This window comes from Lathamus discolor, chromosome Z, assembly GCF_037157495.1.
Source record: "Lathamus discolor isolate bLatDis1 chromosome Z, bLatDis1.hap1, whole genome shotgun sequence".
Classification (NCBI taxonomy): domain Eukaryota; kingdom Metazoa; phylum Chordata; class Aves; order Psittaciformes; family Psittacidae; genus Lathamus; species Lathamus discolor.
The window spans coordinates 81,147,262-81,164,791 of NC_088909.1; the positions used below are offsets into that span (position 1 = coordinate 81,147,262).

Genomic DNA, 17,530 nt, shown 5'->3' on the forward strand with positions numbered 1-17,530 from the left:
TGAGGGGTTTTTACCTAAGCAGCTGATTAAATGTGGGTGTAAGGTGGTAGTATAAGCTGGTTCTGATGGAATTTGACTGAGAAACAAGAAATTTCCATTGAAGTACTTGACTCCATGTTTCTTTGTGTCAAAGGAGCTGATTGCTGAGGGTATGGGTGAGGAAACCAAAGGCATCCTTAGCACCCCGTTTAAGAGAACTTCTAAGTTCTTGACACATCAGGTTTTCAACAGGTTTGTGAAATTGCTGCATATCTGATATTTTAATGGAATCTGAAAGTACCTCTGTACAAAAGTGAGTCAGACTTTTCAACTGGAGTCAATAGAGGACAATTCTGTGGCTGTATTCATACAGTCACTCATTACTCTAAAATAATCCATTTAGTAGCAATTTGTTTTAAATGAGCAAAGCAGTACTCGTGGTCACAAGAGGGATGTATTTTTTTCTTAATTTGCTACATTGTACAAGCTATTATTTTAGGACATAGTATCATCAGGCTTACTAGAGCCCTTACAGTCCATATTTACTGATGATAGCTTTTTGAGCAAATGATAATGGGCATTTTTCATCCACATTTCTAGTAGCAAGCATAAAGTACCAATTTGGGAAGAAGTGCCTCATATACATTAAAAGTTATCCTCAGTCTTAATTTCTTTTTTATGGAATTCCTATGCTAGAGCACAGATCAACTATCTGGTATAGCTAATCTGCTTGCTTAACACCACATTTTGTGTTCTCCAGCTATCACTCTGAGACAAATATTGTGCGATACATGAAAAGATTAGAAAACAAAGATATTTCCCTTGTTCACAGCATGATTCCTTTGGTAGGTATTTACCAAAAAGATTAAAAATTAGTTACTTACATATTTATGTATTTTGATAAATACTGAAAAATTTTTTTGTATTTCTAGGGATCCTGCACAATGAAGCTCAATAGTTCAGCTGAACTTACAGTAAGTTGCAACGATACTCTTACTTGAGACCCACATGAGCAAACTGTCTAGCCAGTGTCACTGTACAGAAGTAAAAGCAGGTTTTGGTCTAGTACTCTAGCTGAGGAGGCAGTTTCAGGAGTAGCTAAAGTCATCAGGTCCTTTTTCTGCTAGGAGAAAACCCTGAAAAGCACAGTAGGAGTGCAAGTACAGGAGGAAAGTGAATGTAGCTTTGAAGTCTCCATTCTGAAAAAAATACAATTTTTGGAATTAGGTAACATAGTCCTGTTCCCACATGCAGTGCTGCAGTACCTAACTTCTATCTGCTTTACAAACCTTGCAGTCAAAGCAAGATCTGTAAACTCCTCAGAAGAAGAAACGGGGGTCAGCTGGAACTGGCACTTCATGCTTCTTTGCCAGTGTGCTGTTTCTTAGGATAGTACTCCTTTTCTCCAGGTGAGGAGCTGGAGTCCCTGAGTATCTTCATTTTTCTTGCTGATAGCAAACGAAGCAGAGCCTTAACCAGGCTGTCTGGGTAGTAAGTGACTTTCTGACTCTGAATGAGCTTCCTCTGCTGTGTTTTGATTAGCTTCTCAGTTTTTATCTTTCACTAAGTTTCCTTCGCCTCCTTTCTCTCACTCCGTTCTCTATGTTTTCTCTCTGCTCCCTGTTTTCAGTCTTGTACATTCCCCTCTGCATAAGGATAGGTGACCTAGAAGTAGAAACAGGATTTTTAAGCATCTTCTGAATGTTAAAAAATGTTACTAGAAATCACAGAATCATAGAACTGTTTAGGTTAGAAAGGACCTTTGAGATCTTTGAGTCCAACCATTAACTTAGCATTGCCAAGTCCAACTCTAAACAAGGTCCCCAAGAGCCACACCCAAACGTCTTTTAAATACCTCCGTGGATGGCGACTCAAACAGTTCCCTGGGCAGCCTGTTCCAGTGCCTGACAACCCTTTCAGTGAAGTCATTTTTCCTAATATCCAATATAAACCTCCCCTGATGCAACTTGAGGCCATTTCCTTTTGTCCTTTTTCTTGTTCTTTAGGAGAAGAGACCAACACCCACCTCACTACAACTTCCTTTCAGGCACTTGTAGAGAGCATTAAGGCCCCTCCTTCTCTTCTCCAGACTAAACAACCCCATTTCCCTCAGCCGCTCCTCATCAGATTTGTGCTCCAGACCCTTCACCACCTTCACTGCCCTTCTCTGGACCTGCTCAAGCACCTCAATGTCTCTCTTGCAGTGAGAGGCCCAGAACTGAACATAGAATTTGAGGTGCAGCCTCAGAAGTGCCCAGTACAGGGGATGATCCCTGCCCTGGCCCTGCTGGCCACACTGTTGCTGATACAGGCCAGGATGCTGCTGGCCTTCTTGGCTGCCTGGGCACAAGCTGGATCATATTCAGCCATCTCTCGACTGACACCCCAAAGTAACTTTTTCATAGAAGGAGATTGGGTTACCCATGCAGGATCTGCCTTTCATAAACCCATGCTGACTGAGCCTGTCACCTGGTTGTTCCATATGTGCTGCATGATGGCACGCAAGCTGATCTGCTCCATAACCTTCCCTGGCACCATGGGCAGGCTGACATGCCTGTAGTTTCCCGGATCCTCCTTCTGGCCCTTCTTGCAGATGGGTATCACATTTGCTCACTTCCAGTCAACTGGGACCTCCCTATTGGCCAGGACTGCTGATAAATGATAGAAAGTGGCTTGGTGAACACTTCTGCCAGCTCCCTCTGTACTCTCGGGTGGATCCCATCCAGCCCTGTAGACCTGTGTGTGTCTGAGGGGCATAGCAGGTCACTGTCCACTTCCCCTTGGATTATGGAGGTTTCAGTCTGCTTCCCATCACTGTCTTACAGCTCAGGGGTCTGGGTTCCTGGAGGAGAAGTGGTCTTACTATTAACTTAGTATTAAAGACTGAGGCAAAGAAGGCACTATGTTTCCCTGACATCCAAAAAAAAAGGATAGAGACTGTCATTAGCCCTCCTTTGTTGCTAATTTACTTACATAAATGTTTTCATTGTCTTCAATGGTGGTAGCCAGATTAAGTTCTAGTTTGGCTTTGGCCCTTCTAATTTCGTTCTGCATAACTTCACGACATCCTTGTCCCTTCTTCCAAAGGTCACAAACTCTGCTTTTTCCCCCTGAGTTCCAGCCAAAGCTCTCTGCTGAACCAGGGCACGTCCCACAGTAAGGTTGGGAACTTGTCTTACCGCGCAAGAAATGTTTGATTTTTAATAGAGCACAGGGCAGCTTCCTTCCTGCATGAAGTTTAACAACAAACCAGAGTTGTCTGCAGGATTCTCTGTTATAGCACGTGGTTGTTTTCTCTTTGTTTCTTTTTTTTTTTTTTCTGTCCCCTTTCATAGCCTATTTCGTGGAAGGAATTTGCCAACATCCACCCTTTTGTGCCTTTGGAGCAAGCTCAAGGGTATCAGCAGCTTTTCAAGGATTTAGAGAAGGATCTATGTGAGATTACTGGCTATGACAAGATCTCCTTCCAACCAAACAGGTAGGAATTTTGTTCAGAACGTTTGCTCCTTAAGATGATTAAAAAAATTTGCCTCTAAAGAAAACGTGCCAGGCAAAAATGGAAGAAGTTTCTAGAATGAAATTTGACAAAGAGAAGCCTTTAATGAAAGGTAATGAGAACAAAGCTCATTTATTCAAAACTGCATAATCTTATTTCATCTCATCTCAAAGTTTAATGATTTAGTCTTTTCTGTTGTTTAATCCTTTTCCTCCATGTTTTCCTCTCTTTGAAGGCTGGTTTCTCTACCACTGCTTGCTTAAAAGAGTCATGTTACTGATATCCTCCTGTAAGCTAAAATTAAATCTTTGAAATAAGAATAACCTATATAAGCTGACAACTACATAATTGTTGAAACTAATATTTGATACACTAGGAAATACTAGGTTTGACCGAAGAATGCCTAGGATCTACATGCTCACTGAAATAAATAAAGCAGAGCTACAGCCTGTTTATGTCTGCTTGTAGTTTTGATACAAAATGAGCAGCAAGGACTTACTCTGCACTTAGGATGTCACTGAAAGAGTTCTTACGTTTCACTGTATGCAGTTTACTATGCATTTCAGTATTAGTTTGCCTCCCCATAGTCGAGCATGTAGTCCCTTGTTAGGTGCAGAAATGGTGATCAACTCAGTCATCAAAAGGTTTTAACATAGCGTAAGCACATATAATTAAATAACTTTTTTCATCTACTGTTTGCAAAGGAGACAAGAGCTGTTAATTAATGCTTGTCCAGTTGTAATTTAATCCATGGGATGTGCTTCTCTTAATTTGCTGACACTTACCTAATAAAGCCATTGAGAAGGATTAGGTCTGGAGAGTTTTGAAGTTTCAGTAGAGAGCTGGCACTTTCTGTTTTATATGCTTGTGTAACATGGTTTGTGTTCCTCTTGCAGTGGAGCCCAAGGAGAGTACACAGGTTTGGCTGCAATCAAAGCTTATCTAAATGCAAAAGGAGAACGTCATAGAACTGTAAGTGTTAACACTCAAGTGGGGAAAAGCGTTGGGTGGGAAGTGGAGAAAGGAGAGTTGATTTAGCAGCTGGGACTCACTTAGAGAAAAACTAGGTTGTGTATCCTCATCTGTGACAGTATTCATGACATTCAGTATCCCCTGTTTCCCTCATGGATCATGGGTAAAATCTTGAAAGTCTTCCTTTACTTTACAGACAGTGGGAATGAGGGAAGGACACTCCCTCAAAGGGTGAGTCTGGCTAGAATGGAGTCAATTAACTTTCTCTATAGCAACCCATATGGTACTGTGCTTTGGATTTGTGGCTAAGGCAGTGTTGTTAACAAAGGGATGTCTTGGCTACTGCTTTACAGTGTCAAGGTTTTCTCTTTCCCACTCTGCCCTTTTTCACCCTTTCCCCGCCCCAGGGAGTAAGGCTGGGAGTAGGCAAGAGGTTGGGCGAGACACAGCTAGGACAGCTGATCCAAACTGACCAAAGGGTTGTTTTATGGTGTATAATGGCATGCTCAGCAACTGGAGCACAGAGAAAGGAGGACAAAGCGGGGAAGGTCATGGTTATGGTGCTCTTCTTCCCAAGCAACCATATACATGTGCTGTGGCACTGCTTTCCAGTAAGTGGTTGGACACCTGCCTGGCCGTAGGAAGCAATGAATTAATTCCTCTTCTTGCTTTGTTTGCACATGTGGCTTTTGTTTTCCCTATTAGACTGTCATTCTCTCAATCCGTGAGTCTCCTCACCTTACTTCTATTTTGCCCTTGTCCCATGAGAGATGGGAATGAGTGAAAGCTGTGTGGGTGTTTGGCCATTGGCTGGGTCAACACATTACAGTACTTTTAAGCATTGGGGTTGAGGTAATGACGGTTTTGATCTGAGCATGTAAAATTGTTAAACAGCAGGCTCCCGTGCGAGTCACAGAGCTTGCTTGCTTTACTGTGCATTAGAGTGTAGGGCTTTTAATGGCTGCTTTCAGCTCTTGATGTTTACGGTGCTGTCTATAAGTGTGTTTTGCTGTGCTTGGAAAGATGTTGACAAAAGCAGTGACTGCATTGCTGGACTGGCATAGAGACCTTGTTGTGAGGCTGTTCCTGTGCTGCATGAGCTACCTTGCAGGGCGACAAGGGATTACACTTCTCTTCTCCCCAGTGGGGTTGATGTGTCCAGCTCTGTTGCATGGGCTCCAGAGCAGGGCTCTGTTGCGAGGGCATCCTTATGTAAGAAGATTGATCCTATTATCTAGCATTGTTGGCTTCTTGTTGCGTGTCCGGAACCTGGTTTGGCCCGATCATAAAAGTAACAGTTTGCTGTGCTGATAGGGCTGTTATCACCTCCTATATCCTGGGATTTTACACCTTCACAGGCATGTAATCCCGTTGACTTGGCACACCACTTGATTGAAACGGGCCTTGCGTACCCCCGTGAGACACAGCAACTCCTAGCACTGTTTTGTGGCCTGTCCTGTCCCTGCTGGGCCTCTGTGTAGCACTGTCACAGCTGCAGTGGGCCTCTGCCTCTAATGGTTGATACAGGGACCCAAACCTCAACCAATAGTAAAGAAGCAGTGGAAGTCAGCAGGACTGTACCATGAGTTATCGAGGGAGCAGGAGGAGAAAGCATCTGACCAGGAAGTCAGTCCTTTGGCAAGGAAACGTAAGGAGGAAGTGATAGAAGTTATACAAGTGGCAGAAACCACAACATGCCTAATCCAAGCGAGCTCCAAGATACGCAGACAGGCAAGCATGCCGCTGCTTAGTGCTCAAATGGGATGCTGGAGGGGATAGTCAGGAATTGAGGGCAGGGAAGCTCAGCAGCAGGAATTCCTCGCTAGGGACTAGGGAATCAACAGCACCAGATGCACACTCCCTGGCATCCTCTGGCTCTTCCTGAATGGATGGGTCAGACACAAGGAAGAGGGGCAGTGCACTCACTTTGAAGCTGGAGTCAATGTACCTGAACTGCAGGGGAAGACAGATGCCAAGAAGGGACCAAACAAGAAGTCTTCCACACCAGTTGCTGCCAAGACAGTAGAAAGCAACCAGCAGTCCCCCAGACACAGAATAAAGGCTGAAGTTTGGTGAAGGCACTTCTGGTCTGACGCTGTGAGACAAGGGTCCTTGCCTCTGTCTGGGCAGAAGATGGAGATAACAAAGTTTCATGGAATGTACGGATTTGATGGCCTGGCTCATCAGATCCACAGGTGTATAAGGCTTTGGTACACACTGTACCATAATGCTATGAGGGTAGGAGAGGACCTGTCTGCATTTATGCAGTGACAGAGGGATGTCAACAGTTGTCTGTGTTGGAGGCTGAGGTGAGCCTTACAGGGGACAAATAGCAGAAGCATCCTATTGTATTGGTCAGAGCCTCCATGTATCTTTGGCATAGACAAGCTCAGAGGAGGGTGTTTCAAGGATCAGGAAGTACTGGTGGATCTTTGGTGTAGCCACAACAGACACAAAGAAGATTAAACAAGTGTCTGACTTTCTTGCCTTCTCCATTGAAGAGCTGCTGCATGACAAGGAGCAGCATGTGCCAGCTGTTACCATGATGGTACAGCAGTGGCAGTGTTGCATCAGCCAGGACTCCCTAGTTACCATCTGTTCATCTATTTAGTCACCATAGTTCATTGTAAGCCTTGGAGCGATAAGCAAGTCTTACAAACACTTACATAGTCCCATAAGGCCAGTGCAAAAGTCTGACAGAGGGTGGAGATTAACAATGGACTACCATGGCCTGAATGAAGTCACACCACCATTGATATTGCCAAAGCAGTTTTCTTTACCCCTTTGGCAGCAGAGTGCAGGCCACAGTTTGCTTTCATGTGTCTTGGGGTCCAGTACATCTGGAACTGACTGACCCAGGGCTGGAAGCACCCATCAGTCAGTGCTATCACCAGAATAGGTATTCTACCTATCAGTCTTTGACTGATAAAGACTGCACTGGAACAGAGTGAAGCCTCTGAATACCTGCAATACATGGATGACAACACTGTATGGGGCAACACAGCAGAGGAAGTGTTTGAGAAGGGAAGAATAATAATTCAGTTCATTCCAAAGCTGGCTTTACCATAAAACCAAAGCAAGGCCAAAGGACCTGCACAAGGGATCTAGTTCTTGGGATTAAAACAGCAAGATGGATGTTGCCACAACCTTGGGGTTGAAATCAGTAAGATAATAACTGTGTCCTCACCAGATAACAAGAAAGGAACATAGGCTTTTCCAGGCATTGTGGATTACTGGAGAATGCATGTGTGCCCCAGGCAACAACCAGCTTGTGGGCCCTCTCTGTTTAGCGTCCCTGAAGAATAACTGTTCTGAGCAGGGCTCTGACCAACAGGCCTTTGGACAAATTGAAGAGACGATAATTCATGGGCCCATCTGGATGGGACTAGCCATGAGACATGTACTGTACACTGCAGCTGGAGAGCATGGCCTCAGGTGGAGCCTCCGACAGAAAACACCTGGAGAAATACAAGGCCAGCCTTATGGGGTTATTTGGGATCCAAGTCCCACTACACTCTGACTGAAAAAGTGATACTAGCAGTGTACGAGGGGGCCTAAGCTGCTTCAGAATCTTGCTGGTGCAGAAGCACAGCTCCCCGTGGCACAATTGTCTTTTCTGCAGCAGATATTCAAAGGACGCTGAACAGAGTAAGTGGGTACCGGCAGTCATTCAGCAGGCTTGGATAGGGAGCCCCAGCAGCCTGGGAATTCTGGAGGAGGTCACGGACTCATCATAAGGCATTCATTTCAGGGCATCACTCAAGGAGGTGACTCATGCACAAGAAGTGCTGCCACATAATGAGTTATCAGTAGGTGAAAAGGGTGTGATGAGTTTCCCAATGGATCCTGTTGTGAAGTGGAAGGTTGCTGTGTAGAGTTCTACACAACAAGCTGTCAAAGCCGTCAAAGGAGAAGGCAAGTTGAGCCGGTTTGCAGAAGCTGGACCAAGAGACAGCTGAACAAGGAAAACAGCCAGTAGTCTGTGTCTGTACTGACTCATGGATGGTGACAAATGCCCTGTGAGCGTGGCTGCATCGTTGGAAACAGACTGTCTGGCAGCACAGAAGTACTCTCATCTGGACTGCTCCATTGTAGCGAGAAATTGCTGCTCAGGTAGAAAGCACTACTGTGAAGGTGTATGTCTTAAAGACGCTCACAAGCCCACTGAAGAACCCAAAAATGACTGGCAGGTAGACCAGGCTGCCACAATTGGAGTGACTCAGGTAGGCATGGGCTGGCATCTTAAGGATGAGTTACTCATAGCTCAGTGGGCCTATGAAACATCAGAACATTTCGGGAGAAACCTAAAATGTATAGATGGGCTTGTGATAAAGGGGTGGATCACATAGGCTACTTGTAAATGTGAAACACTGATTCGTATCTTCAGTGAGATGGATCTTGGCCCACATGCCCATGCAGGCATAAGTTTAATTGGAAGTGAAACAGGTTGAAACATGTAGATGTGAAATGTTGGTGGTAGGAAGTTTAATTTTGGTGAGATGATTGCAATGTAAGAACAGACAGATTAGCCCAGACCAAAAGCAAACCAGCAAAGCATCAGACCAAGACTCTTGCAGTCGACCTCATTGGGATTTGGTGCCCTCTCGTGGAAAACAAGTCTGTAAGCAGCTGTTAGAAACTTCTTAGCGATAGCCAAAATACTTCAGCGCAAATTTTTGTTTCGATAGAATACAGAAGAAAATGCTTTGGAAACCAGCTGAAGATGTAGTGGGAAGTTGGAATTAGACAGTTTTTCCTTTCAAGTCATTGTACATCTGGAGACTGATTACAGAAAATAAAAAAAAGAATCTTCTTTTTCTTGTCTTCTTTTTGTTAAGAAGAGACTATTAAGAAAAGAAAAAAAAGGTGTGAGAGAAAAGGTTTCTAAATGTGAGTATCTGAGTAATGCTGTGGAACTGCAGCCCTGAATCTGATTTATGCAGTGTATTAAAAATCGACTTTCCTTATGAGTCTTTAGATTCTGATACCTGAATGGATTTTCTTCAAAGAAAACTGAGATGCAGCCTTCAGGATAAGTGGCAATTTGTCAGGAAACATTCCCTCAGGATCCTTTTTTGAAAACATTGATAATGAGCTGTAGCTGTGCATAGACCACAATGCTTTACCATTTTTTAACTAGTTGCACTGTATCCCTCTGCTTCTTTTTTTGCTTCTTTTTCCCTTCTGAGGTTTGCCTTATTCCTAAATCTGCTCATGGCACAAATCCAGCAAGTGCACAAATGGCAGGGATGAAGATTCAGCCAATTGAAGTGGATAAAAATGGGAGCATTGATATCTCCCACTTAAAAGCAATGGTGAGTATTTCATTATCTTTAATTGTCAAGGCAGGAACACTCCTTCTCCTCTACAGGTAATAGCACTGGCAGCTGAATCAGTTTCCTTTGAGAGAAAATAGGGCAGTAATAGTGAATGCATGTTTCTTTCCTTTTTTTTTTGCTCAGACATTAGCCATGTGACATTCGTTTGATTTCCGTTAATTTGAGGATCTCTGGTGCTGGAGTGGCTCAGAGAGGCTTTCTACATAATAGGCTCTTTTATAGCAAAACCTTTTTGGTCTCCATCTAGTATTTGAAATGAATGAAGCATATTCATGAGTGGAGCATTTGAAACAGTGCTTTATCCTTCGCATGGTGAAGTTCTAGCCCACCTCTGCTGGGGAAGGTGTTGCTAGGCAACTTTTTTCATTTTTTGGAGCAGATTGGATGCAGGTGAATCTTGGGAATCCAAGGGGTTAGCAGGACACATTTCCAAAAATACACATTTGAGCAGGGGTTTATGGTAGTCATAAAACTGTATTGCTGAAACTAGGGGAATGGTCATTCAATCATATTACCTTGAAGGCCAGATGTTTCACCTGGCTTGTCTTAATGTTACAGAAGTGACTTATTACACATACATGTTTTAATACCATTTAAAGTTCTGATTTATTAAGTAAACATTTTTCTACCATAGGTATTGCTGAAGGAAATGGCCCAGTATCTTTTGCTGAATATAAATAACTTCGACTACCTGCCGATAGACTTGCTTCTCACCTGTCAAACACTTGATCACCTTAACTTGATGTTTTTTGTGGAAATCTTAAGGTTTAGGAGCCTCGATGACCTTTTTTCCTCTCTTCCTCCCTGCAACCAGGTGGACAAGCACAAAGAGAACTTGGCAGCCATCATGATCACATACCCTTCCACCAATGGTGTGTTTGAAGAGCAGATCGGAGATGTGTGTGACCTGATTCACAAGCATGGAGGCCAGGTTTACTTAGACGGAGCAAATATGAACGCTCAGGTACAAAATCTCCTAGGTAGATTTATTGCAACTGGGAGTGTACATATCCTTGGAAAAAAATAGCACAGCAGTGCACAGTTCAGACCATAAGTGGAGGAGGAAGTGAGGTTTCCAAGAACAGTAATAAAAATTAGATAGTGAAAACAATTCTCTCTCATCTGATTTTGCCCTGAAATTAGCTGTATGATGTACGAGTTGTTCGCTGAATTTGGCTTAGTCTGCCTAATATTTGTTGAAGACCTTTTTTACAGTCATGAATAAGAATTTCTAAAGCAAAAAATTGTTTACATCAATTCTTGTTATGATGTATCTTGTTAAACGGAAATATACATACTAAACTTTTTTTTTTTTTTTTTGAAGTAATGGGTCTTAAAATGGCAGAAGAATATTTTGAAATAGAGTATTCCCTTCACAGGTGGGGCTCTGTCGTCCTGGAGATTATGGCTCTGATGTCTCTCACTTAAACCTTCACAAAACATTTTGCATTCCCCATGGAGGAGGAGGACCTGGAATGGGGCCAATTGGAGTGTGGGTATCTCTTTATTAGCCTTTAAAATCCCTTAATGTATCTTGGTTGGCAGTTCACTTACGTGACGAGCTATGAATGAGAGAGGTGTACTGTTTGTAAACTTTGGTCCTTCTCAAGGATAGTCATGTGCTGATCTCATGAATGGTGGCTTTCACGTATATTTGCAGACCCTGACTTCCATGTTGGCTCTTTAGTGTATATGGTAGACCTCCCTGAGTAGTCTGTTTTCTGAGTAAATGCAGAGGGGATATGTGGGCTTTGAGCTCTGATATTGCACATAGGCCAAACTGCAGAAGTGGTACATCGGTGCTGTGAATCTGTCATACAGAATAATCATAATCCTTTAAATGAAAATGATCTTACTCTTAAAAAAAAAAGAATTAAATACTTGCATTAATATGTTGTGATAAGTTGAAAACTGTCATCCTCCATTGTCACCAGTTATGATAAGAAACTGTTGAAGAAGACAGACCAGACTTCCTGGAAGACTGTGCTTGGAAGGAAGGTGAAGAGAAGCTGTTGCTGAAACTGGCCAGAAATTGTACCACAGGAATACACATTTAAGTTCTAAAATCAATGTTTTTGTTTTAGGAAGAAACATTTGGCTCCCTACTTGCCTACCCACCCTGTCATCAATATACAGCTGGATAAGGATGCATGTCCTTTGGGAACTGTCAGTGCGGCACCTTGGGGTTCCAGTGCTATACTGCCAATTTCCTGGGTGTATATCAAGGTGTGTAGACTTTTGTAGGGATTATCATCTGAGGGTCTGTTTCTGTTTCAGCAACTCTTGAGAACCACTGGAGCCACAGGAACAGGTTTAAGAGTAAGCTGTCATAAGATGTTTGCACAGACTGAAATGTATATGACTGTGGTACAGTCATAAGTCATTTACATCCTTTGAAGCCCTTTGTTTTCCTGTGAGACAATGGAACAATCTGTTCCATTAGGAAACAATAGGAAAGGATGAAGGACAACTACTATATCTGTGCAGACTGCTTAATTCTTCTGTCTCTTGTCTGTAATAGTTTTTGAGACAAGTGGACACAAAGCACAAAGCTACAATCAGGCTTGCCTCTCCATCATCTCTGACTTTGAAGTCTTTTTGTTTAAAAGCTGCTTGGTAATTACTGCTCTTCCAGGAGTGTTTCTGGTTGTACACTGCAGTGTTGTTATACTTCACTTGTATGTAACATTTAATTTTCCAAAATCTGTTTAATAAGAACTTGAATTCCAGGGGATTTTACTGTATTTGAAAACTGAACTTAGTTTTGGTTTTAGATGTGCAGCAACTTGATCATGATCTATGTAATTTTTTAACGCCTTGCAATTTACTGATAAGCCTGCAAATATTTAGTTGCAAATATAGCATTATTTAGCCAACTGAGATTAATGTAGATTCAAATTCTGTTTGAGCAGAGGGTGTGCTAGAACTCTGAACAACATTTAAAGCTTTTAGCGAGAGAAAGATTTGGAATGGTAAACCATGGAATGGAATGCTAAGGGCAGTGTCATTCAGAGTACCCTGCAGCTAGTTTGATACTCTTACCATGGAAACTTCTGCTCCCACGGAAACCAGCTCTTCTGGAATTTTAAATGAGCAAAAATATGTGCTGGTTCAGCTTCCATGGTAGCGTTTCAGCTGTGGGTAAAAATCACTTCTGACTATAATCTGGTTCCTATTATAGAGTGTTTAAACGGTAGGAAATCTTTAAGGGAAGCTGTTTCTTTACAGTGCAAAGTGCCACCTGTTTACACTGTCCCATCTAAAGTGACTACCTTTAAGGCTGTTTTGGCTTTCTCCTTTGCCAACTTGACTTCTATGCGCAACGTTAAGAAATGCAACCACAGCTCAATTACAGCACTGCTCTTTTATGTGTTTTAACACAGAAGTAAGCACATCTGTGTTCATTTAGCTCTGGTCTTTGTTAATGCACAATATCACCCATAACATGACATCAGCCAGCAGTTTGTGTTGCTGGGGTAACCATAGCAGCACACACAGCTTTTTGGGCAGCTCTATGGACGCTGTTTCCCTGGGATGGTGACAGGCAGCATGTGCGGTTCTTACAAGTGTGCTGATTACATTCTTGAGTCCTGCTCACTCTACTCAGTTCAAAGCTTCTCAGTTTGAGGAAAGGTTTGTGTTGTTCACTTGTTGACTTTAGGTAAAACCTCTTACACAGTGAGCAGTCTCATAAGCTATGTATACCAAAGTTGCTCTCAAGTAATACCTAGTGCTTTTCTGTGAGTGTAGTGTTGAAAATGTAATAGCATACTGTAATAGCAGCACGACTGCTGTAAAACTAGGCAGATGCATTAAGGTGCTGTTGTTTGTCATGCTTGCCAGCACAAGAACACAATTAGACTGCTTGGGCATCTTTTTCTTACCTGTTTCTTCATGTTATTCCTCTTTCAGACAATGGGTGCGAAGGGTCTAAAACATGCTTCTGAGATTGCTATACTGAATGCAAATTACATGGCAAAGAGACTAGAGAAGCACTACAAAATCCTTTTCAGAGGAGCAAGAGGCAAGTATTTGTTTTCTTCTACAAAGCCGACTTTTTTTCCCTAGAGTAGAAGTTGGCTTGCAGTATGGTTCTTACTTAATGCTACATGACAGCTGCATCTCAGACTTCTCTTGATGTTGTTTACAAGAAGAAAAATAACCTACCACAGTGATCTGTGAAGGTATTGCAATGAAACTGAGACACTTGTAAATAGAAGAATAAATGCTTGTTTGTAATTAGATGAAATGATGACAATAGATGGAGTAAACTTTGGTATCAAACTGTTCTCCTTGAAGTTCAGTGGCAGATTAATGTACAGCAGAAAAAAGACAAGTGACTAAATTGAGACCTCCAAATTTCCTACAACCAATGGCACAGCAATTTAAGAACTGGAAGCAGGTTTTGGACTTGCACTTTCCCTTGCAAGCTTTCTCTGGAAAAAAAAACACAACAAAAAGCCACCCAAATTTCTCTCATTTCTCCTAATTACTCTCCCTTGTGAGACAGGGGAGACTCCCCTTGGCAATGCAAAATACATTAGCTACATTCTAGTTCCCTGCTATGGCTCTGTGGTCTGGCAGAAGGACAGAAGTAATGAATAAGAGGTGAAAGAATCATCTGTTATAGTATAACTGTCAGAGGATGCTATTTTGCTTGTTCTTCACCGAAGGACATTGGAGTACAGTATGTATGCTCCTCAAAATATGTGTCTTACATTTATTGGAGTACACCTTGGCTAAACTTGCAGGTTGAATTTTAAGAGAAAATACTATTTCCTCACAGAAGTGAATGAAAGTTGCAAATTCTGAAAGATTCAGCAATGAAGTAAACAAGGTGTTCCAGGATCATGGATATAAATTTAGATAAATTCTGCCTTTAGTCTCTCTAGAACATGAGATTTGAGCTTTTCTCTTCCATATCATGATAGTGACTATCTTGTACGTGGCTAATTCAGGATAGCCTAAGACCCAGATGGTGTTGGGCCACTGACAAATCCATTTATTTTCAGAGTACTTGTAAACTAGAGGAGCTACTTTGACCACCCTTTCCTAGTTCTGATCTTGGAAATGAGGCCTTTTCTTAATGTGACATGGATTCAGAGGGCCAGTCTTCAATTACCAAGTTGTTTGTCTCTTACCTGGCAACTTCTCAGGTTGGAGTTCTTGCCCAAGTGGGTATTTTTTAATTTGTCTGTTTGCCGTGTTCTCCACCAAACCAATCAGAAAAGACTGCCAGGAAGACTGCATTATGCCCGTAGTGAGTAAAAACAGTGTACACTTTTTCATTTACAGGTTATGTAGCCCATGAATTCATTTTGGATACAAGACCTTTCAAAAAAACAGCGAACATTGAAGCTGTAGATCTTGCGAAGAGACTTCAGGATTATGGTAAGCTTAAAGAAACATTCAAGTCGTGCTTATGGATGGTGAATCTGTCAACGATCAGTTCAGGTCTGCTCATGTTTGTTAACATCTTGGAGATATTTGAATCAATTGAGTTGTAGTAGCTACTTAGAAGTCTGCTGTTACCTCCTCAGTTTTACAAACTGCCCCTTCAGATTTGCAATTGCATGACTTAACCACTGGTGCAAGCGGGTTGGAGCCAGAGGCTTAATAAGATTCCAACAACAAAAAGAAATACTTCTGTCTGAAGTAGGATGACAGGATTTAAATGCTTCCTGATATAGTTTAGGCAGTTTTGTACACACATTCCGCAGAATCTGACTGTGGCTACTCTTTGGCTGCCATTCAAGAGGTCCCATTGAACTGCTTGATCCTATGCAACTGTGCCTCTAATGAATATTCATAAAAGCTGTTAAAACCCTGACCAGTAATACCCCTTCAGTGAAATAATAAAGTCCACTTGTGACACCCTTCCCGCTCTTGTTAACCGGGCTGCTATGGCCTTAAATAGCACACACCACTTCAAATGGACTTTTCAGTAGGTATGGAGGTGAGTTACATGGATAAGTTTCATGAAGTCCATCCTCTGCAGCTAGAAGAGAAGTGTCATGAGGCTGTCATTAGCAGTAGTGCACGATGGGAATCATGAGAGACCACCGAATCTTTTTACCTTGTTCACCAGTGCAGAAATCTATCCCTGTCTCACTTTACCTTCTTATGACAGGCTGAATGGCAAAGTGACAAATTACTTCTACTGAAGTGAGCAGCAAGCACAGGAAACAGCACAGGAGAGAAAAATATACTTTGGGATTAAAACTAAAAAGCAAAAAGAACAGGTTTTAAGCGAGTTTCATTAAATCAGTGGTAGCTCCATTGTAAATAATACAATGGCAATACCCTTCAGTGTTAAAAACTAAGATACTCAAAAAGTCTGCTGTACCTTTACAGTATACACTGCCAACACCACCAATGAGTTCAATCCTGTAAAGGTTATAAAGGGTTGAATTTGCAAATCAGTTGATAGGTAATGTATATATTAACTCATAACCTATTGTCAGTGACTGTTTCTTCTTCATAAGGTTTTCATGCTCCAACCATGTCCTGGCCAGTGGCAGGGACGCTTATGATTGAACCAACAGAGTCTGAAGACAAGGCAGAGCTGGACAGATTTTGTGATGCAATGATCAGTATTCGTCAGGAAATTGCTGAAATAGAGGAGGGCAGGATGGACCCCCAAATTAACCCACTAAAGGTAAGACGGCAGGTAGAGCAACTTACCAGCATCAGCTTAAACCTTGAGACTTATCATGGGACTACATAAGCCTGCTTTGAGCTTCTTGAAATTTGACTTTTTCTGAAGCCTTAAAACTTTTTCCAAAATCTGATTTTTTACTTTTTCAAGTCAGAAATCTGGCCTTTGCTGACAGAGCAGAGAAAGTTATTTACAGAAACACATGATCTGTAATTTTTGAGGCAATATCAAAGTAATAAAGGAGAAATGGGCTTTTTTATCTGCTTTAAAGGGGAAATTGAATGACCTTAAAATTTAACAGTTAAATACAGATTTAATGACTTATTTTAGCAACTGCAGCACAAAATTGTTATAGGCTCAACTTCTGTTCAACTCTCATGATGCTCCCGTCATAATGCTCTTTAAATACTGAGGGGATTTACTGAAATCCTAGAAACATACTCAAACCTTGGGTAGTATCTTCAGGCAAAACAAAATCCAGATACTGACTTGCTCCTGTTTGAAATCTGCCTTTTTTTCCACCAGAAGAATTGTATTCTCAAGAGACTATCTAGACAGTAATTATTTATATGTAGTAATGTGATCTTGAAGGAGGGTTCATCCTGATACACTGAACTGAATTCAGTAATTTCATGTACTAACATGTCCTTTTGCTTGTAGATGTCACCACATACTCTGAATTGTGTCACTTCTTCCAAGTGGGATCGTCCTTATTCCAGAGAAGTGGCAGCATTCCCACTGGTGAGTAAGTAAGGGGATCCTAGTGGTGCAGTAATACATAAATGTCCTTTCTGCTCTGTGGTTTTGTCAGTTGGAGATGAAATAATCTGGTAAGAACAAAACTTCAGAGTAGTTTTTACTGTTGCCCTATTTTTTATGTGTGTGAGTTCTACAGCAGTTCCACTGGTTCTGTTTTTCAAGACAAGGAAAAAAGATCTTAAAACATGGTCTCTACATATGAAATGCAAACTTTGATTTCTAAATCCCAGCACTTGAATACTGGATATTTCTATTGGAAACATCCCATTCAGATCTGACATATTGCACCAGGGGCTCCCAAAACCGAGTCCCATCTTCTGAGATGTA

At 41.9% G+C, this 17,530-nt stretch overlaps 1 protein-coding gene across 1 annotated transcript in view; it reads left to right on the forward strand.

Annotated features, from left to right (window-relative positions):
• GLDC (glycine decarboxylase) overlaps window positions 1–17,530 on the forward strand; it is a 41,138-nt gene that overhangs the window by 22,425 nt on the left and 1,183 nt on the right. Inside the window, exons 12-24 of the mRNA XM_065663981.1 lie at window positions 134–231; window positions 740–824; window positions 912–953; window positions 3,315–3,457; window positions 4,372–4,447; window positions 9,637–9,762; window positions 10,601–10,750; window positions 11,166–11,278; window positions 11,871–12,012; window positions 13,699–13,810; window positions 15,082–15,177; window positions 16,272–16,444; window positions 17,105–17,185. Coding sequence (XP_065520053.1) covers window positions 134–231; window positions 740–824; window positions 912–953; window positions 3,315–3,457; window positions 4,372–4,447; window positions 9,637–9,762; window positions 10,601–10,750; window positions 11,166–11,278; window positions 11,871–12,012; window positions 13,699–13,810; window positions 15,082–15,177; window positions 16,272–16,444; window positions 17,105–17,185 — 1,437 coding nt within the window. The remainder of the gene's footprint in view (window positions 1–133; window positions 232–739; window positions 825–911; window positions 954–3,314; window positions 3,458–4,371; window positions 4,448–9,636; window positions 9,763–10,600; window positions 10,751–11,165; window positions 11,279–11,870; window positions 12,013–13,698; window positions 13,811–15,081; window positions 15,178–16,271; window positions 16,445–17,104; window positions 17,186–17,530) is intronic.